The 22,054-nt window shown below is 40.6% G+C and overlaps 1 protein-coding gene across 1 annotated transcript in view; it reads right to left on the reverse strand.

Annotated features, from left to right (window-relative positions):
* Positions 1-391: 391 nt before the first annotated feature.
* camk1b (calcium/calmodulin-dependent protein kinase Ib) overlaps positions 392-22,054 on the reverse strand; it is a 42,991-nt gene continuing 21,328 nt past the window's right edge. The window contains exons 3-12 of the mRNA XM_053652610.1: positions 19,014-19,145; positions 12,464-12,538; positions 8,191-8,329; positions 7,603-7,729; positions 7,342-7,417; positions 6,187-6,299; positions 5,748-5,826; positions 4,843-4,930; positions 4,438-4,591; positions 392-3,651 (exon numbers count right to left, since the gene is read on the reverse strand). Coding sequence (XP_053508585.1) covers positions 3,545-3,651; positions 4,438-4,591; positions 4,843-4,930; positions 5,748-5,826; positions 6,187-6,299; positions 7,342-7,417; positions 7,603-7,729; positions 8,191-8,329; positions 12,464-12,538; positions 19,014-19,145 — 1,090 coding nt within the window. The 3' untranslated portion in view covers positions 392-3,544. The remainder of the gene's footprint in view (positions 3,652-4,437; positions 4,592-4,842; positions 4,931-5,747; positions 5,827-6,186; positions 6,300-7,341; positions 7,418-7,602; positions 7,730-8,190; positions 8,330-12,463; positions 12,539-19,013; positions 19,146-22,054) is intronic.

The following is a 22,054-nucleotide window of genomic DNA, read 5'->3' on the forward strand; positions in this document are numbered from 1 at the left end:
ACCCAGAATAAAGAGCCAAGGTCATGGCTCAGATTCAAAATGGAAATGGTTCGAACTGCTTGGACATCTGAACGGCAGACGATTCAAAAGTTGGCACGATGCATGACGTTATATTCTACTCAAAAAATAAAGATTGATCGATTTACTCCCTGTTGTTCCTTTGTTCCAGATATAGACCTTGTGGTTTTTATTAGTTTTGCATCTCAGCAGAATTTCACAAAATGTTCGAACAGAATATGATCTCACGTGGCAGCGAAAGTAAGTGGATATAATCACGTGAAACAGAGCATGGTGAGCTTGGAAGGAAAAAAAAGTGGTCCAGTATACAGTAAGGAGATGAGTGCATCACAGAAAATGGTGTATGGAGACAAATCAAATGGGACGCATGAGGTACGACAACAATTTCTTTAATGCCTTTCTTTTTTTCCTATATATAGGTTCAGTGGTGCAATACCAATGTTAGAAATATTACAACAGACCCCCATGTCATGGGCAAAGATTATTTCCTCTGTCTAAATATACGTGGCAGCCTGGGACAACCTTTCACATGATGACGTTCTCATATTTTCTACTATATATAGTTCTGAAATTGAAATATGTTTCTCTTTTGCATTAGGGATGTTACGGACTTATGCTACGATATTATAATCTAGTCCAAATCACCATATCATGGTTTCACAGTATTAATAAACACAAAAAAAGTGATACAAATTAATTGGAATATATATATATATATTTATGTATATATTTTTAAGAATGACTTTCCATAAAGTCTCACTGTCAGTATTTATCATGTTGTAGTTATGAGCTGAAAGAGAGAGTGGCTGGGAGGAAAGGTAGCATGCAGCATGGAGCACTGCATCTTGTATGATATAAAGTTAGATCGGGGATTTTTGGTTTAAAAAAAAAAAATAATTAAATGGCGCAATCATACAATGTGTCTAACTGTGAATGTGAAAGCGTGACATTGTAACAACTAGGGGCGTTAGCTGGACTGTTAATCATCCAGGGCTGAGCCCAGATTCTTCTCCATCAACATTTTTACCGTTTCCATGCTTTTTTTTCTTGCATGTAAAGGCTAACTGCTTTAAAAAATGTGAAAATTGGACAAAAGGTTTATCAATTTCTCATAAAACTTGCCTCGGGTGGACAGTATGCACTGCTTGTCGGACTTCCAGACGGGTAAATTATAGAACCTTCTGGCTATCTAACACGAGACTAGGCTAGTTTGGTGTCGCTAGCCAAGGAGAGCGACAACTAAGCTAACACTGTATGGGTTTAGCTTCTACAGTGCCATGTAAAGTACATTATCTGTTCCTACGCTCTGCTCATATCATGTTCACGTAAACTGGAACTCGTATAGACATTTACACACCTTGATTTCCTGCTCAGCTTCAGAGGATGTTAGTGTTTCAGTTTCAATCCTTCTACTGGTAAATATATATATAGGCATATATCCATTTTCCCCCTCACACTAACTGACTGTGTGAGCTAGCACTAGCATTTGGCAGAGTTGTCAGCCAATAAGACACGAGTATTTCCACGTATTTTCCTGTAAACCCTGTCTGATTGGTCTCGCCTCCGTTCACTGAAGATAAAATACAAGACTCTGTTCAATGGAGATACAAAATTACAACAATGCTGTCTTCTTTTATCGACGTTATGTTCAGTGAGTAAAGATATAGCAGAGTCTGGTTACCATAAAAAATGTAAAAAGAGAAAATTACGTTTTATGATCGCATGCTGACTGTGGCGCAGGAGCATCAGACATTTTAACAGCTGATTACAAACCGAACGGATTAGGATTATGACGTGAACTATCCAACAACTTGATCAAAGCGTGACCTTCACTGTGGGAGGAAATGGCACTTATCTGTAGGTAAACTGAATGTTTTATATGATATTATATTTATGGCATTTTTGGCAGACGCCCTTATCCAGAGCGACTTACATTTATCTCATTTATACAACTGAGGAGTTGAGGGTTAAGGACCTTGCCCAAGGGACCAACAGTGGTAGCTTCTCAGTGCTGGGGCTTGAACGCCTGACCTTCTCATCAGTAACCCAGAGCCTTTAACCACTGAGCCACCACTGTTTTTTGTTCTCACTTTTTACCCAACCCGATCTTTGCAGGATGATAACTTAGTGAAATTCATTTTTAGTTTCGGCCATAGCGACAGGTTTTCCCAGGCCACCACACTAATATATTATATTTATCTGTTAAATGATGAATCCTCTACCATTTACTTAAAACCCCAAATCCTTAACACACCATCATCCCCTGAGTAAAACCTTCAGTAAAAGAAACAGTTTTATATAAAAACGTTTACATGAATGGTAATAGACATTAGATGTATAATAGCGTGCCCCACACACACAAACACACACATACACAGGGAACAGCTGCAGTGTTTGCCCTAAATAGTACGGTATATACGATTAAAGCATCCTGCACCCGGACAGATCAGAACAACGAATAGATGACAATGAAGCATTAATAACCCAAACAACTGCAACCACGAAGGCACTGAAGACTGTGTCTGATGTGTGGAAAAAGAAATGTTCTATGAAACAATGACGCAGACTTGGTGTGTTGCAGCCCAATAATATACGACGTTATTGATTACAGTCAAATATGGACAAAATGTATACAAGTAACAATGATTTGTACAGAATAATAATCAGACAGTGTGTGTGTGTGTGTGTGTGTGTGTGTGTGTGTGTGTGTGTGTGTGTGGCAGTACCAGAATAACATTTCCATGTGTGTTCATTACCTAATTACCTAGTGGGAATTTTAGCTTCACCTTTGGTTCATAAAGCCACAAGAATTTTTTTAATATATATTTGTGGAGACCAAATGTCCCCAAAAGGATAGAAATGTCGGACCATTTTGATTTTGTGGGGACATCTGGCTGGTTTTTAAAGAAAAAGAACTAAAAGCATGTAAAGGTTACCTTTTAGTTACTGACGCTGAGGTTCAGGTTAGATTTCGGTGCAGCACAGCATTAATTAGCTGCATTAATAATTACGTCAATGGACGTTAATCACAATGATTAGGAGAAAGTGTTTGTGTGTGTGTGTGTGTGTGTGTGTGTGTGTATGTATATACGTATGTGCTGACTGCACATGAAACTGTGTTTAGTGTGCAGGCTGAAAAGATCTGAGGCAAAATATATTTGGACCCATTTTACAACTAAAAACACACCTAAAGCCATTTTTTCCAAGACAGAAAGATGAATGTAGTTTTGTAAAACAGAAGATAAAACACTGTCCAATCTCAGTCCATTACCCATAATGCAGCTGCGGCATGCGGCTCTCTTTCTCTCTCTCTCCTTCCTTTGGCAGAGCTCACCTCTCTGTAAACAGAATCCCTTTGTTGGCATAGCGACCCCCTTTCCCACCTGGATTTCTTTACACTGCGGCGCCACCTAGTGGCCAAGCGCTGGAGTTACTCAGTATTCCTGGCCAGACTGGGGGTGTGCCAGGACTCCAGTAGAAACACGGGACAGTCAAGTCATTGGTTGCAGCAGGATGATTGACGGGCTCAGACCCGACTGGTCGGGTGGACGCGGAAGGCGCAGTTCGGGATGCCGTCATGCCCCGCCCCCTCGCAAGCGTCTTCAGAGCAGCCGTTATTGCCCGTCTGAGAGGCTACAAGGACGTAGACAGAGAAAGTACACCCCATAACTACTTTGACATTTTCACTTTGGTTAACGGTTTGCCTTACACACATTACCCACAATGCAGTGCGACTACCTCCTGACAGTGGTGCAACCCTTGCTTCATCTGTACCTAAAGACAACGATGCAGCAGCACTTTAGTTCTTTTTAGTCTTTAATCTGTCCAGCTCTCAGGAAACAGATCAGCTTCCAAGGCTCCCAATTATATGCAGCTTCGTATAGCTTCATTGCATTCTGGAACTTTGAGTCCAGCGTTTGCACCAATGTCTTCACTACTACTACCAAGTATGTTGGATTTCTCAGTAATATGACTGCTGGAAAACGGTGAGTGAGAAAAGAAGCTCTTGCTCTTTAGTGTTTAGCACTAACAGTGAAACCTGACCATTCAAACCTCATCTAGTTCTTCAGTAGTGTCATGCAGACTTGCCAACATCATTTAGAAAGAAGTATGCTGTTATACACTGCATAGCAAAAAAAAAAGTGTGAAGGTGGAATGATTTTCATATTCAATTTTAAAATATGAGCCACCCATACATACTGTTTTTCAGAGATTCCCATGTGTCGTACCATGTTTCTATACAAAAGTATAGAAATATTTGGGAATAGAGTTTGAGCATGATTACTTGTGAGCTACATTAACTAACAACTAACTAACTAGTTAATCGTGCCAGTGTAAAACTAAAGAAGCAGACAGACATCATCTTGGCAGACTGACTATATTTGGGTAAGTAAATGTGATTTTTTTTGGGAGTCTGACCGCTTTGCTCGTCCTCTTCCTCTTCAGTTCCCTCGGGCAGCAGGAGGTGCTCGCTGCAGGGGCTGTGGGGTGACACCTGGCTCTGTCCCTCTTGACTGGTGCCCAGCTGGAGGCGACGCATGTGCCGGACCACCGCTGTGGCATTAAACGCTTGCTGAGAGAGACAGACGAGAGTGAGAGAGAGAGAGAGCTTGAAAATATAAGCCTGTGCGCATAGGGGGAAATCTTCAACTCAGTCGTGCTTGTCTTCTTAATCTGACAGGATTACATTAAAACATGCTTCATATGATTCTTTGGTTACGTTAAAAATCTAGCTCTGTTTTGGACAGATCGTGTCATTTAGCTTTCCCACGTACGGTATGTAAGAAAAAAAAAGCAGTATCCTGGATGATCAGCAGCACTGACCTTCCACTTGCTCTTGGCGAAGTTCTTCTTGATCTGAGCGCTCACAGACTCGTGGATGTTCTTGTCCAGTGCCGTATCACCGGCGATCCTGGAAAAACAAAAACAAAACAAAACAAAAATGACATAATCCTTTCAGTTCTCTCCAGTGGAATCCAAGTTAGTCATCTGGCTGTATTTCTGCCAAGGAAAGCAAAGGCTTTAAAGCCACTTGGACGGAGAGAAAACAAGAACTGGATCGAGCCGGATTAGCAATGCGTTCTGTTGTGAGAAAACATTCAACTCGTATTCAGCAGAAGAATTATTTTGTCAAGAGATACAAGTGTAATGTATAGCGTTTTGCTCTGAAAGTCAATGAAACTAAAAAAAAAAAAGGGAACGTTTCTTGTTCAAAGGAGGGTTAGGGTCAAAATGCCAAAATTATTCTTTTTGCTTAAAGAGGCAGGTTGTTATTTTTAAAGGTGCATCTAGGATCTAGATCACTCAATTTCACAGACACAGATTTTTCAATACTGCCCTGCAATTGATCTAGATATTATTTGTCCATTTAAGGCTTCTGTTGAAATTTCTTCTGGCCTGGAAATTAGCTCCACCCCTAGCCAGAACGGAGCTTCTCAGCTCTGCCTATTTGAACATGTACATCTAAACAACGGTTACGGTTTGCATCAGCAGCAGTGGGCACTAAAAAGGCACTAAAAATGAAAAACTGCTTCTTTAATAATGTAATATTTAATCCCGACTCTTTATTTGTGACATTTTCTGCTCTTTAGTCGCATTTAGTGCTGGGTTTAAATGCGAACTATGAACACGGTTGGGTTCAAATAGTATTGATGAAATAAATACATGAATAATGGTTAAGCTCCAATATGAAGTATCAACAGTTCTACTTAAATACATGCATTTCATACCACGGATGCTGCAGTGCTTGTTCACACGTGTAGCGCAGGTTGGGGTCTCTCTCCATCAGATGTACGATGAAGTCCTTAGCTGAGAATAAAAATCACAATTACAGCTCAGTCCTTGAAGTTAGCATCTGACACTTTTCCGTAAGGTCATCTAATAACACAGAACAGGCTCAGGATGAAGAAAAAAAAACAACAAAAAAAAAGCTGGCCTGGTTTCAACATCCGACAAAATTTGATTAGATGTTCTCCCAAAGCCTGATGTTGTAATAAAATTGAAAGTTCAAGAGTGTGTTATTGTTATTATTATTATTATTATTATTATTATTATTATTATTAACGAGCAGTTTGGCAGGTGTTCAGAGGGACAGAGAAAAGTCTGGCCAGATGTAATACAGGCCTGATGTAAAGCAGAGGAATTGTGAGAAGATGGAAAACCTGCTACCTGAATCGGAGATGTCGTCCCAGTACGGCGAGTCAAACTCGTAGTCAGCCTTCAGGATCTGCTCAAACAGCTTGGCATCGTTCTCGTCGTAAAATGGTGGATAGCCACACAAACTGAGAGCGAGACAGAGCGAGAAAGACGTGAGGATTTAAGATGCTGGATCTTACCGAATTGCACCAGGGACTGAGAGACAGCATGTAATGCATTTTTCAAAAATGAAAAGGCAGAAAATGCATGATGTATATTTTGATGTTCCTGTATCATTTGCATTATGACTGATTTTGGACGTTCCACAACATTAAATTGAATTATAAACAGTATGACATGTCATTTTTTTCAACGTTAGTGTTGGCGAACTGCTGTGGTATAAGAGAAATAAAACACTTCAGGATGTACTATTGTTCAAAATATAATCAACTTCAGGATGGTAACAGTAACTCCGCTTGGCGTCGAGCCACACGTACACTATAGTATACACCGATCAGCCATAACATTAAAACCACCTGCCTAATATTGTGTAAGTCCCCCTTATGACACCAAAACAGCTCTGAGCCATCGAGGCATGGACTCCACAAGACCTCTGAAGGTGTGCTGTGGTATCTGGCACCAAGACGTTAGCGGCAGATCCTGTAAGTCCTGTAATTCGTGACATGGGGCCTCCACGGATCGGACTTGTTTGTCCAGTACATCCCACAGATGCTTGATCGGATTGAGATCTGGGGAATTTATAGGCCAAGTCAACACCATATACTCTTTGTCATGTTCCTCACACCATTCCTGAACATTTTTTGCAGTGTAGCAGGGCGCACTATCCTGCTGCAAGAGGCCACTGCCATTAGGGAGTACCGTTGCCATGAAGGGGTGTTTCAACGCCAATGTTTATGTAGGTGGTTCATGTCAAAGTAACATCCACACGAATGCCGGGATCTCAGGTTTCCCAGCAGAACATCGCCCAGAGTATCACAGAGTATCACACCGCCCAATATATATATAATCCCACTCCTTGACAGGTGCTATTGTAATAAGATAATCAAAGTTATTCACTTCACCTGTCAGAGGTTTTAATGTTATCTCTGATCGGTGTAATGTACAGCTATTATTACTTTACAGTACTATCCAGACCCAGCTAATCGGTTGTATACCTATAATACTTACAGTATGTACGCGATGACACCGATGGACCAGCAGTCCACTGCTTTACTGTACGGCTTCTGGGCCAAAACCTCCGGAGCTGCCAAACAACAGAACAACTTATTAACACTTCACACATGTACGAGCTCATCTTGCCGTTTCTGTTTCTATAGTAACAACTCACACAGGGACTTGTATGGTGGACACTCCTCATAATCGAACAGTAATAATACAGACTACAAAAAAGGCTTTAAAAACTTTCATATATGCTAGTGCGCATCTTACCTACGTATCCAGGAGTGCCACAGGCCGTGCTCATCACGCTACCCGAGCCCTCGATCTTTGACAAGCCAAAATCACTGATCATGATCTTCGAGTCCTCGTCCATGCTGTAATATAGCAGGTTCTCTGGCTGAACAACAACAACAAAAAAAAACCCACACACACACCATAATGAGGCATGCAAATACACAGTCACCCTCTCTCTCTCTCTCTCTCTCTCTCTCTCTCTCTCATTGATCTGGATCATGTTCAGGGAGAGGCTTAATTAGTTCAGCCATGCACAAGAATTAATCTGTACGTCCTTCACGTCACCGCATGTAAACAAATGAGATTGTTAAGCCCATAGACTAACAAGACTAATAACTGTGACCTCAGAAACCAGAGAGGAAAATAAACGCCATGTTAATTAGTTACGGGACACAGATTCTTCTCAGATTACAGCAGCAAAGGAAAGGGATGGCAAAATAAAATAGGAAAGTTAGAACAGCAGGGAGAAAAACACTTCATTTCATTTTATGCTTTGAGAACTGTTTGCTTATTTTGATTCTCTCTCTCTCTCTCTCTCTCTCACACACTTCCTTCCGGTCCCACCTTCAGGTCTCGGTGCACTATGCCCATGTCGTGCAGATACTTCACGGCATCCAGGATCTGCTGGATGAGCTTGCTGGCGTCTTTCTCGGTGTAAAAACCTTTTTCTACAATCCTGTCAAAGAGCTCGCCGCCAGACACCCTGCAAAGAGAGAAATATGCTGTGGAAGCTGCGCACACACACACACTTACACTTCAGACAGACTGCATCACAGCATGGACCCTTGTGACCAGCTGGTGGTGTTCCAGCCCTCCTTCACCAGCAGGAGACGCTCTTAAGCTCGTTTTTTTTTTCTTCTTCTCCCACCTCCTACTCTCCACTCACGCAGGTTAAAGTCAACTCAAGTGTGAATCAGAGAAAGATTTTACTTCGCTGTAAATCGAGCGTCATTATGTGTGCAATCTGTTTCCCCCATTTCAATCTGCTCTAGTGAAGTTACTGCGAAATAGAAACACAACCAACTGACAGCGAGAGACGTAAGGGGACACACACACACACACACACGGTTGATCTCTAGCTGAGATGAAAGACCTGGCAGACTCAGCACTTTCCAGCTCGTATGTTAATCCCTCCTCTACTGTGCCACTGAACTCCATCCATCTCTCCGCACCCCTCTCCGTTCCTCTCCATCATGACCACCTTCGCCATCCTTCCACTGATCACTTTCTTTCTCCATCCATCCCTCTATCTTATCTCCACCCCTGTCTCCATCTCAACTGCTCTCTCTCTCCATCCCTCCCTCTATCCCTTCTTAATCCATCTCTTCATCCGCCTCTCCAGCCCCCTAGCCAAATCTCGACTGCTCTGTCCACCCTTCCAATGATCACTTTCTCCATCTCTTGACCATTCTCTCCATTTTCCTACTGATCGCTTTCTCCATCCCTGCATCGCTCTCTCTATCTCTCCATCCATTCCTTTCTCCAAAACTTTATCCCGCCATTTAATCACCTCCCGTTCTCGAACTCGTTCTCTTTTTTCTCCATCCATCCATTCCTCTCCTATTTATTTTCCCCTTCCTTTCCCTATTCATCTTTTTTACTATCCATCTCTTTATCTCTCTCTTTCTCCACCCATCTCCATATATCACATTCTACCTCAATCATCTTCTCAAACCCTCTGTTCATTGCTTTCTCCACCCATCTTCCCCACCAACTCCTTTTCACAATCTCATCCTCCGTCATTTCTTCATCAGTTCTTCTATCCACCTTTCCCTTTATCATCTCTTACTTTCATCATCCCTTTCGTTATCCATCACTATCTCCCCCATATCTGTTTTCCTTCCTTTGCTGCATCAACCCCTCCCTCCAAGTCTCCTCGCTCCTTTAATCCATGCCACCCTCCCTCTATTCTCTATCCCTCTTTTTAGCTATCCATCTTTGCCTTCTTTCCTCCAGCCACCCTCCCTTTTCACTGACCTCCTTTTCCCAGTTGTTCTAATTATCATCATCCCTGCTCTCTACTGTCATCAAAACCTTTACACACACTGTCCATGTGCAGGTTACTTCTCTCTTTCGCTTCACTCATTTCTCTCCCCCGTTCCTTTTCGTGACATTTCAGCTGACGGGTGGGAGGACACAGGTGTGGGCACATGCTCCCAGGGCTGCTCAGTGGGCGGGTTGTGTGTGTGTGTGTGTGTGTGTGTGTGTGTGTTTTCTCTTGCGTGTGTACTTCAGTGTGTTTGTCAGCCTTTACCTTGATTTCTCAGTAGACGAGACAATAGAGAGTCCACAAGGCACGTCTGTAATTAAAGGGCCTTGACATCACACGTAGGAGAGAGAGCATGGCAAGAAGTGATAGATGCGCATACACCATCATCATCATCTATTAAACAATATTATGTTGCGCATAGCAACCACCAATTAGGACGTAATAGCTGTCTTTGTACTCAATGTACAGCAAATTAGAAAAAAAAAAATCTCCCTACAAGGCATTCATTCATATTTTTCAGCTTTTTCCTGCTCACAGTGGATCCGGAGCCTATCCTGGGAATACTGGGCAATCTGAATAAACAACACACCGTCTACACTATATTACACTAGGTATGCAACTAATATACAAAATCAATACAATTCTGTAATAAACATACTTTATAATAAATGTTGTTATTGATTTGTTGGTCTGTGTTATGAAGCATACTCTGGTCTATTCCAAAAAGAGTCAACTCCCTGAGTCAACCCTAAAGCTTTGGAGTCGATTACACGTACGGAAAATGATTCATCTCGCACAATCATGGCAAACAAAAAATGTATTTAGCATCCGAATGTTTCAGTTAGTGAGACAGCTAGTGGATAATCACCACTGATCCACTTATTTATTATTAATCCATAAATATTTCTGAAATTTCAATAAAATTATTCTGCTACACTTAAATGGGTTAATCAATAAAACAATAAAAAGGGGGGGGGGGTGTAGTATTAATCGTTAGTATCAAAAATAAACATTTGCAGGAACATTCACACAATTTACAGGACAGATCGAACCCCAGACCCTGGAGCTGGGACGCAGCAATGCCTTCATATAAAATCCATATATAATCGATATTATTCTTTGCAGCAGATTATCTTTATCTTTAGCACACGTTTGGATTTTGTTTCTCTTGGTCGACTTCTCTCTTGGCCGCAGCTTTGACTTTTATCTGGATGAAAAAGATGCAGGAAATAAAAAACAGTGCTGGATCAAAAGAGGGCTGGAAAACTGAAAAAGCTCAAGCTCGAAAGGAAGATTCATATCCAGCGAACCTATTTGCTAGAGAGATCCCAGCTGGAACGAGGCGAACGATGACACATGGTCTTGCGATGTGTTTTCTTTCGAGATGAAAGTGCTGACTTGGAGTCGTTCTCGCTAATGTATAGCTATGAACTAGCAAGCTGCTTAGACAGAGACACAATCCAGAATCAGACAGCCATCGCCTTCCTTAATGGTGCTGAGCTACGTGAAGCATATTACAAGGAAGTCTGGATTGTAGACAGGAAGAGTGTGGCTTACAATCGAGCCATGATCAAGAGTATTAGGTCACGGGTTCCTGATCCGGTAATGGTGTTCTGCAAGCGTCAGCTGCCGGCTAAATATCAAAGCTATTCATGCTCATGTGTTCATTACGCCTCTTTCATTAGTGCTGCCTAAGCAATATATTAGGCTATGTAGTAATTATTACAAATTATTGTTTGATAAATTGAACATCGGCCTTGTCTATATTAAAACCCAACCAACCAAGATTAAAAATAAATAAATAAAAGTCAGCTTCCATCAGGCTCTCTATTAAAGATGCTGTTTACATGCCATAAAGATGCTTTATCAGGTTAGTTGTATTATGTATGACATGTTCCTTAGTGTGACAGCGTATACTAGGCTTAGGTCACACAGTATCATGTTGTACCAGAGAATTTTTACTCACAGAGTCTGAGTAAATAAGTAAGTTATCGGAGGGATACCTGATGCTAGTATCTGTATGGTAATAACATATAAGCTTTTACTATTTTAATGATTAGTGTTGCTTATTATCTCCAGAAGAAAAAAAATGAATTGGATCGTTCGGATGAAAGATTTCTGTTGTTACTAATTTACTTTGCTTAACTGAAGCTAAACTGTTTATAATGTCTATTGAAGCTTGACAAATAAAGCTTCATAAAGGCCAAAAAACAAACACAAATAGCACCCAACTGAAACAAACCAACCAACCAACGATAACAAATCAAACAAACGAACAAATAGACACAACAAACCTACCAAGCAGATAAAAAAAAAAAACAACCAAAAAAAAAAGCCAAAACACAAACCACCAGAAAACACGAGCCACCCAAACAAACACAAAACAAACCCCTCAAAAAAATAGTGAAACAAAACAACCAAACCAAATAAACCAAACAAACCAAACAAAAATCCCCCAGACATTTGCTGTTGATTTTTTTCATAAAAAAAAAAAAACCGAGAACCAGAATTTGCACTTTAAGCAGAGTATTATACATTTTATAACCAAAAAGCATGTATCTAAAGCTTGGGTATTGTATTGTTGATCATGCACTAGTCCATTTCACTGTGGAAACTCTCTACCACATTTTCAGCAACAACAAACACTCATACACACACACACACACACACACACACACACACACACACCATTCTGTCTTCTGTGAAAAATGCAGTCAAGATTCAAAACATAAAAGTCATCTGAAATAGTGGGCTAAAAGAGGAAACTGAACTAGATCATGAGTGTCTTCCTTTATAAGTCAGGCATGCGCTCACTCTCTGTTCAGCCTAAACAGAGATTTCACTTACAGCTGCATGATGAGGTAGAGGTGCGATTTGTTCTCATAGATGTCCTCCAGAGAAACAATGTTGGCGTGTTTAATCCTGTAGGAAGAAATGAGAAAGAAGGACAGAGATAAATAACCTTAATATACACACCATACGTTGAAATATTCAAGAAGTCGGTATGCAGAAACAATGGTTTTGTACGGTTAGTTGATGTAGTAAGCTCGGAGCTGACCTAGAAACTGTATTCCTGCATGGCTGTCTTTTATGACTATAAGTAGTCGTCCTTATAGTGTGTCAAATTTGAGAGATGCAGACTACAGTTCAGTGTAATATAAACCTGATCCACTTAATTATTAGCTTGACTGTTAGCTGATGAGACCCATAAGCGTTACAGAAGCAGGGTAAAACACCAAGTGAGTAATGTAATGCCTGTTCGCAGTGTAAAAACTCTTCATGACACTATGTAAATAATGTTCCGCAAATAAACCAGTTCCTGTTCCTGTTTATTCATGTTTTCAAAGACGAACTAATCCAGGACAAGCACATAAGCTAGCTAAGTGTAGTTCGAATGTGACTTTTTTTTGTCATTTACGTGCTTCACTACAATGGACTGAGGTTAAAGTGTAAATTGGCATTTTTACCTTGTAAATACAGGGTATTTACATTAGTACTGGTGGATCCGTATGAAAATCACACACAGCCCACAACATTTTAAGAGACCAAAGGGTATTTAGTCATAGCTCCATTGGGTTTTTTTTTTTTTGGTCACCTGTGAATCAATGATTCATTTGTTTAGAGTCAACAGATGATTCATCCAATGTAGATGCAAATACTCCCAAGCTGAAGATGACATAACGCTGAAACAGTAGCACGGTCGAAATGAGACAATACCCGTGAGGTTCGAGAACTCGCACGAGTCTTGTCCTAGTTCTGACTGAAAAGAGTGATTGACTGTATACAGCTAAGACAGCTCCAGAGATTTTATCACTGGATATCTAATCCAACACAAGAAATAAACATTAAAAATTAGGGCAAAAACTCTTAATAATGGGTGTGTTGAACCAAAATGTCTAAAGGTCAAATCAGCTGTCACTAAGAGCGAATTATGAAGAATTGTAGGCTCCAGTGGATAGTGCAATAGTTTTCCATTCTTCATTTTCCATACCACTTATCCAACACAGGCTCACGGTGGAGCCTATCCCAAGGAACAACGCAGGGGACACCCTTAACAGGGTGCCAACCCATCTCAGGGCACAATCGCACACATATTCACACATTACGGAAAATTTGGAAATGCCTAACAGCCTACAATGCATGTCTTTGGACTGGGGAGGAAGCCGGAGTACCCGGAGGAAACCCCTGAAGCATGGGAAGCGGTGTAATAGTTATATATCTGAAATATTTAATGATTCTTTAACAGGTTTCGCCTGTTGACATTCATATTCAGTCATCTGTAAAAAGAAATGAATAAATAAATAAATAAATAAATAAATAAATAAAGGCAACCTGACCTTTAATCTTTGATTAGGAACTTCTCAGTAAAAGTTCCTCACACTTTTATGAATAGGTCTTAAGGACTCTAAAACTTTCCAGAGAACTCTTAGTGGTAAGATAAGACTCTTTGTGAATATGGCTCCGGATACAGTATGCGATTATCATGCAAGTAGAAAAACAACGAGAGAAGAATATAATTAATAACGAATAATAACTAAAAAACTAATATCTGGTTACTGTGATGGATTGGCGCCCCATCCAATGCATAATAATTTAATTTTCACTCCTATTATTCAGTCTAGGCATTTGGATTATTTAGCATCCTTTGTAAGGTGCTATCTTGCTTGAAGCATTGCTATTTACAAGTGTTTTTATTAATGACCTAGTGTGACATCACTGTCCACCTCTTCATTCCTTTCTCCCCCTCTACAGCTCCAGTCCATAATCATTCTCTTTTTTACTCTCTCTTTATCTGCTGGGTTAAAAGTGTGAGACAGACAGAGAGCTATGTGTGGGTTCTCACTGGGTTGCCTTGTGGATTCCCACACACGCCTGAGGCACATAACATGACCGACACATGCAGGTGACTCACCAGCCCACTTAGCCTTTCATTCCTTTCTCTCTCTCTCTCTCACAATACACTCTCTAACTTTTCCTCCCCCCTAGGCACCGGTCACGTCCTGTACATGCTGTCAATTCCCTCTGTCTTTCTCTCTCGCTTGCTCGTTGACTCTCCACCCCCTCTGTGCGTGGGGTCCGGGTCAACTCCACAGGTGGTGGGTGGTTTCAGGCATGGCACTAAGGAACTAAAACAATATTCCCTTATAACACATGCAGAGGCTTCTCATCTGAGGTGACAAAAAAGAAAGAAAGACAGACTTGACAGATAAAAAAAAAGAGGGACAGGTTGAAAGGCAGATAGACTGTCTGAGGGGGGAAAAAAGAAAGAAAGGCAGACAGACAAAGAAAAAAAAAGAAGAAAAGTAGACAAACAGAAGCAAGACAAAAAGATAAATGGTAAGACTGACAGAGAAAAAAGAAAGGCAGAGGAAAAAAAGAAAAAAGGACGGACATAGATGGAGGCATATCAGAAAGAAAGAAAGCTGGATAATGGATAATGAGTTCTTAACTAAATAAAATGCTTATCACACTTATTCAAATTCTGTGTTCATTTACTTTTCTCTCCCAAACCTTCAAATAAAATGTACGGTGTTAGCGTTAAAGTACATTTAGGACTACAGATAATGTTCTCTGGAAAAACTGCATGCCAGAACAACACAAACCTGTTCTCCTCTCACGAACCAAACCGACAAATGTGCAGTTAATATTCAGTTTGTTTGGCCGGGAAATAAAACCACACATTATCAAGCCGAATCAGAATTCTGTGGTAATGATGATTCATATCATCGGGCACGGTTCCTCGGAAAGCGCAAGGTGTACACCGACGATCTGAACACGCGACGTAAATGAAAGTGAAGAGAAAATAATGTATATAATACATGACACAAAAGCTCAAATGAAATGCTAAACTTGAATAAGACGACGAGTTGGAGCGATGCATGGTGTAGCGCTAATCTCGTCTTTGCTTCACTGATTTATTTGACAGATTAATGTTATTAGAAATGTCAAAGATTTTTTGGGACTAAGTGCGCTAATATTTAGAAATATTACAAAGAGTCGCATTCAGACAAGCCACGTGAATGAATAGGATACGTGTTGTTTTAGTCTTTTCGCTATCCTAACACTCTGCATTAGTGTAGTTCCCTGTCTGCGTACCTACACCGAACAAAGGAGCGTTGCGTCTCAAATCGCATACTTATGTATTATTCTAAACTGTTACTTTGAAGTACTAACACAACTGGGTTTCTGAGTACAGTTTACAAGTAAAAAAAACAACATAAAAACTCTCATGTCGGCTTCAAGCCTACCGAAAAAGGTCTGTTTTGCGTACCAGTCTTCTGGATTTTCTAGCTTAGTGGATATTTTTGAACGTGAGGTCAGAGTTTTCGATTTGAGACACAGCCCATGACAATAATGAAGACGGTGACGGAAAGTTTTAAGAGAGACAGAGGTCGTCAGCGTGTTTTACGGAAGACTTACAGACGTGCTTTGAAGTCTCTATTAATAAATACCTTCTGAAACTGGATTACTAGGTCACGGACTGAGTACACCATCAATCTTAAAAAAAAAACCCTCTTTTTAAGGGGAGGTAATATAGTAAGAAAAGTACACAGACAACACTTTTTTTAAATGAAAGTGCTAATTTAAGCCTTCAGACGTCGTTTGAAGTCAGCGAGTGACTCAGCTGTTCGGACATCTAGGGGCAGTTCATTCCACCGCCTACGTGTCACACCTACAGTACGTGTGTTACTAACATACTAAAGGGTTCAAATATTACAGTAGTCCTGGATTATAAATGTAGGGTGGTGAAGGCTTGGGGTCACAGAGAACTCATAATGACAAGTTGGGGTTGTTTGGGTTTTGGGGAAATAAAATAGAAGCGTAAAACAGCATTATTGTGATTTTAGACCAATAAAACCTACTTATATTCTAAACTGCAATCAGTGCTGTGGAATGATTTCTTCTTAAGGATGTCCTTACATCCTTCAGAGCTGAGTTTCTTTTTAAAGATACATGAGTGCAGTCAAGTGCTCGAAAAATGTATTCCCCCCTCATTTTCCTCTGCAATTAGGTCACCTGGCAATTTCCAGCCAACACCCAGCTCTTCACTATCATACAACAGCTTCCTCTGAGACACATGATGCCAGCCTACTGTATCTTTTCGCAATGCTGCTCATGCTGTGTCACATGGCAGCTCAGAGGAAAGCTCTTTCCACCCTCTTCCACATACGAGAGCTCACAGATGCCCACTGGATAGCGTTGCTATGATTGATAGGGGAGCGAGAGTATGCTATCCCTCCCATGGCCAATTTAGCTCGCAGTCATGGATGGCTGTGGCATTGTCGGGATTCGAACTCTCTCGACGATATGGTTAAGCACGTTGTGCTGGAAACTAGCAAGAGATTGAGAGTTCTAACGCCTGTTTTCTAAACTGAACTGACTGTCCTTGAGTGTCTCAATGGTAATATTCTTAAATTCATAAAAAAAAAAAAAAAAAAAATTCTGAATTATGTTCTCCAAAAGAATACTGGATCTCTTTATTTCGCCCCCACAAGCGCACGCACATAAGTGTGTATATCAGATGTGCCTGTGAATCACTCCGAGGTTCCAACGGAAGCATCACCTCAAGAGATGCTGCAATCTGGAGAGTCGACGCTATAAACACGAGAGACTAAGGAAATAAAAAATCAAAATAAAGCAATAAAGACTGTGAATTAAGCGAATGCTCCACTAAGCATGTCCTTGTATATTTGTGCAGAAGGAACAGGGGTGTTCCTCTATCACACATTCGTTCACATCCCTCTCTGATCTCCAGGTCAATGTGGCAGCCGTAACCCAGGCAACGCGTGCATACACGTCCTAAAAATAGCTTTAGCGCCTTCAGAGCCGGTAGTTTTCCGGAGCGCCTGGTGAATCCGATGGTGCAAATGGGAAATCCTTTAACTACGGTGACATCAGTGAGTGTGGGCGTGTGCATGTGCATATGAGAGAAATCTTTTCTCAAATTTACCTACCACTGGTACTTTCTCAACATATATTTTATATGTGCTGAATCATAATATATATATATATATATATATATATATATATATATATATATATATATATATATATATGTGCTGAATCATAATATATATATATATATATATATATATATATATATATATATATATATATATATATATATATATATATATACACGTGTTCATGTGTTATCATTGTCCTCAGCTGTTCTGAGTTTTCCCGTTGATTATGTTTGGTATTTAAACCCCTCATGTGTCATTGTTCAGACGCTGTTCTCACCGTACCATGACTTTGTCCTGTGTTCTCGGTTCCGGGTTTTGACCTTGTTTCTAGCTTCTCTTGTTGTGCTTTGCCTGATCTTTGCCTGTCTTTGTTTATGCCTTTTGCCTTGCCCTTTGGATTACCTGCTCTTAATAAAACACTAAACTGCACTTGCATCCTCCCCACGACTCAATTTGTGACAGTAGTTAACTGGTGCATAATTGTAGCTACTAAACGATTAAAAAATATAACTAGTTTTTTTTATTAATGAACTTTGTCATGTATCTTTTTTTTTTTGGCATTTTCAAATTTCATATAAAGTCGTTATCAATGTTTGTTTTGGCTTGTGGTGGTGTTCTGCAGAGGATCCGGTAACTGAGCCAGATGTTCCAGGGTTCAGCTGGTTGGACCGAAAGCAAATTTAGTCATGCATCACAATATTGGCAGACATGATCTCTTTTTGACAGCGGCTTTCCTCCCTGACCTCCCACGGTGCAATGCAACTAACTGAACTGTAAGTGTACTGTAAATAACGAACAGTCATTTCAGTGGTTGAATATTGGCATCTGTAACAGCATAAATAGGTTTTTTTTGTTTAATCTAAATCCATCCATCCATTCATTTTCTATACCGCTTATCCTTACTGGGTCACGGGGAACCTGGAGCCTATCCCAGTGGGCATGGGGCACAAGGCAGCGGACATCCTGGACAGGCTGCTAATTCATTGCAGGGCACAATCACACACACACACACATTCACACTACCATTCATACACTATGGATACGTTTGGACATGACAAATCAGTCTACAATACACTTCTTTGGACTGGGGGAGGAAACCGGAGTGCCCGGAGGAAGCACTCGAAGCACGGGGAGAACATGTACACACAGGGCCGCGGTGGGACTCGAACCCTCAACCCTGGAGGTGTGAGCCACCGTGCCTCCTGTTTAATCTACATAATAATTTTAAATAATCAAATACACAGCAAGCACAGAGACATAACATGTGAGGACATGAGAAAGGGTGCGAGTGTGAGACTGCAGGCAAATGCAAGTGTGAGTGCGAGTGTGAGTTTGTATGCGTAAATGTGTTTGGGGTCCATGTGTGTGTGGGATGGAATAAATCTGTGTGTGTGTGTGTAAGAGCAGTATGATTTAAAATAGTTACTCACTTGTGAAGAACGGCAATTTCATTCTCAATGCTGTTCTCTTTCCCTTCCAGTGCTTTCTTCGGAATACACTTTATCGCCACCAACCTCCTCGTCCGCTTTTCCTCGGCTAGGACGACCTCAGAGAACGCACCCCTGCAACACACATACACAAAGAGAGAGAGAGAGAGAGAGACATACACAGACACACACCAAGTTAATAAACATGTCCTCAAACTAAGAATAAACAAGACACATTTGAAATACTGCAGGTTTATTGAAACTCTTTTATGCTGATTGTTCATCATTAGGCTGAACTGCAGTAGCTCCTGGTTCTATTAGCAATTCAACCAAATTAACGCAGATTCAGCAGCGACTACGGGAGGGTACAACCCCTGACCTGAAAGCTCAAACCACTTCCAAGAATTTGCTGCTTTTGTTTACACACGTCTGAGGAGTTCCAGAGAAATATCGGCTCTTAGATAATGTTTTTCCTCTCTCTCTCTGTGTTCCCCCGAGGGTTTGTCTCAACATAATGGCTCACTTAAAGACAGGCGTGGGGTGAGACTCGTACACTAATGCAGATGTGCGAACAGACGAGCAGGCTGAAGAAAACAGGAAGTGCAACTTTTAATTAGAATTCCAGTGGCATTTTTGAATGGAGTGGTGGATTACAGCACAACATAAAATATAGACGAAGCGACTTATTTAAGTCCTTTTCGTATCATACCACCTATGCAAAAACAGAAAATAAGATAAGACTGATGGATTATTGAAATATTTTTTATTTACAGATATTAAATTCAACTACATACAATAAGGAAAACGTCATCAAGAAAAGATCTGGATGAAGTGGCAGACTATTTTTACGCACATAGTTTTTATACATTGTTTTTTTTTTTCACGATTTCTTCTGTTTAATATATATTTTTTAACCTCTGTTTTATTATTTCTTCTTTTAGTCACGTTTCTTCTTCTTCTTCTTCTAGAATACGCCTTCTATCCATCCTAAACAGTATCTGAGTGTCACGGCAAACTAGCGACTCAATTTCCCAGAATGCACCACAAGCTACAAACATGGCAGACGAATACAACTCCCAAACTAACACACAGACACGACACCCTCTCCTGAAGACTAATCAGACACACCTGCTCCCAATCACACCACAGTATATAATAGACTGCTGATTGGTGAAGTAATACGCTCAGTTGCCATAGTCGCTGATGGTTACCAAGGCTTTCTTATCGTGTTGTTATTCTGGTTATGATTCTGTTTTTGCCTTGACCTTGATGTCTACCTTCCCTGCTCAAGCCTGTGTATATGCTCTCCAATAAAGCTCTTAACTGCGACTGCATGCGTCCTGAACCCTCGATACATGACACCGAGATTACTATTAACGTGTCCCAAATCGTAGTATGTTGAACTCAGCATCCCAAAGATACCTGGATGGTCTAATATTTCTGGTAGATTTTTGAAGTGTGGATCTGTGGACACTTTTTCAGTTAATATTCCCCATGACTCCTTGTGCTCCTCCTTGGGAGGAGGACCTTCGTGATGGTTTGCTTCGCTGACTTCAAGGACGCGTTTTAGAAGTCAGCGAAGTCTAAATGAAATGTGGAAAAATAAATCAAGGGAACGGTCAATTAAATTCTATAAGGAATAATGAATGAAGAAAAGGTGAAATGCAATGAGGTGTTTGTTTTACGGTGACAGTGTGTGTAACTAGGCAACAACCTTGTCTTCCGTTACATGACGTGTTAGTATGTCCCGTTACTTGCATACTCTATTTTTAAACCCTCAAAAGTACGTACTTTTTCTCTACAAAAAGAGTACGGACTTTTAGTGCATAGTATATGTAGGTGAATTGAGACGCAGAATATATTACACCATAATGATCATAATGAAACCATGGTACTTTTACCAAAATACATTGAATAGAACTTCCTATGTATGACCAGATTTTTTCCCTGGAGTATAACCCTCCTGCTAAATTCAGTTTTTCTAAGAGAAATGTGCCAGGAATCTTTATTTCCCCATTTCCCTTAGCTTAAGTCTTTGCTACAGTCTGCATTCCTGATCGTGATCCCTTTTTTTCAGACCTGGAAAATCTCTTTTTTGTTGTTGTTTTTGTTCTGTTTTGAAAGATAAAGGAACGTCGTAGCTCAATTTTATGCCCAAACCTTATAATTCCTGCTAATTTCCATTTCTGCCAGCTGCCCTACAGAAAGCGATGTTAGTGCAGCTTCTTAAAATGTTTTTTTGATATACAAGTTAGTTCTAGATTAAGGTAAAGTCTTAGGATATAAAACAAGAAACGTCACACTATTTATTCGTAGCTTAAAATGTGACAGTCAGTTTCTCAAGAGTGTTTTTTTTTTTTCTAATTGAAGTTCAAGGAAGGCAGCTTATCACACATCTGAACACCAAACATTCCGCAATGCTTCATTTGAACACTGATACCATGAGCAAACGATCCATCCTGCTATCTATTTGAACAGGGAACAGACAAAGATCAGGCTGTGTGTGTGTGTAAGAGAGAGTGAGAGAGAGAGAGAGAGAGAGAGAGAAAGAGAGAGAGAACTATCCTAATTGCTTAACAGGATGTGATTATGGCTCTCAGACCCACATCCGGCTGGACACACTGCACTTTGCACGCACACACACACACACACAAAAGCAGTGTCATACTGATCAGACTAAACATTAGATTAAGCTGTGTGTGTGAGCTAGTTAAACAAACCGGTTCAGTCACGAGGATCGGAGTGTATGTGAGGTAAACAAAACAGGAGAGGAAGACCTTCAACCGTGTGAAAGGTTCATTTCAGGTGAAATCCTATTAGTTTGAAGAGCAGAGCACCATAAAGGGGTTTGAATCTCTACGCACCTCAGTTCGATTCGAATTTGATTCAGTGTACATCTGATTCAGGGGCTTAGCGGTTTGCCTCGCACCTCCAGGATTGGGGGTTGGATTCCCGCTTCAACATTGTGTGCACAGAGCTTGCATGTTCTCCACATGCTTCGGGTTTCCTCTGGGTACTCCAGTTTCCTCCCCCAGTCCAAAGGT

The sequence above is a fragment of the Ictalurus furcatus genome, chromosome 21 (genome assembly GCF_023375685.1).
Source record: "Ictalurus furcatus strain D&B chromosome 21, Billie_1.0, whole genome shotgun sequence".
NCBI classification, from domain to species: domain Eukaryota; kingdom Metazoa; phylum Chordata; class Actinopteri; order Siluriformes; family Ictaluridae; genus Ictalurus; species Ictalurus furcatus.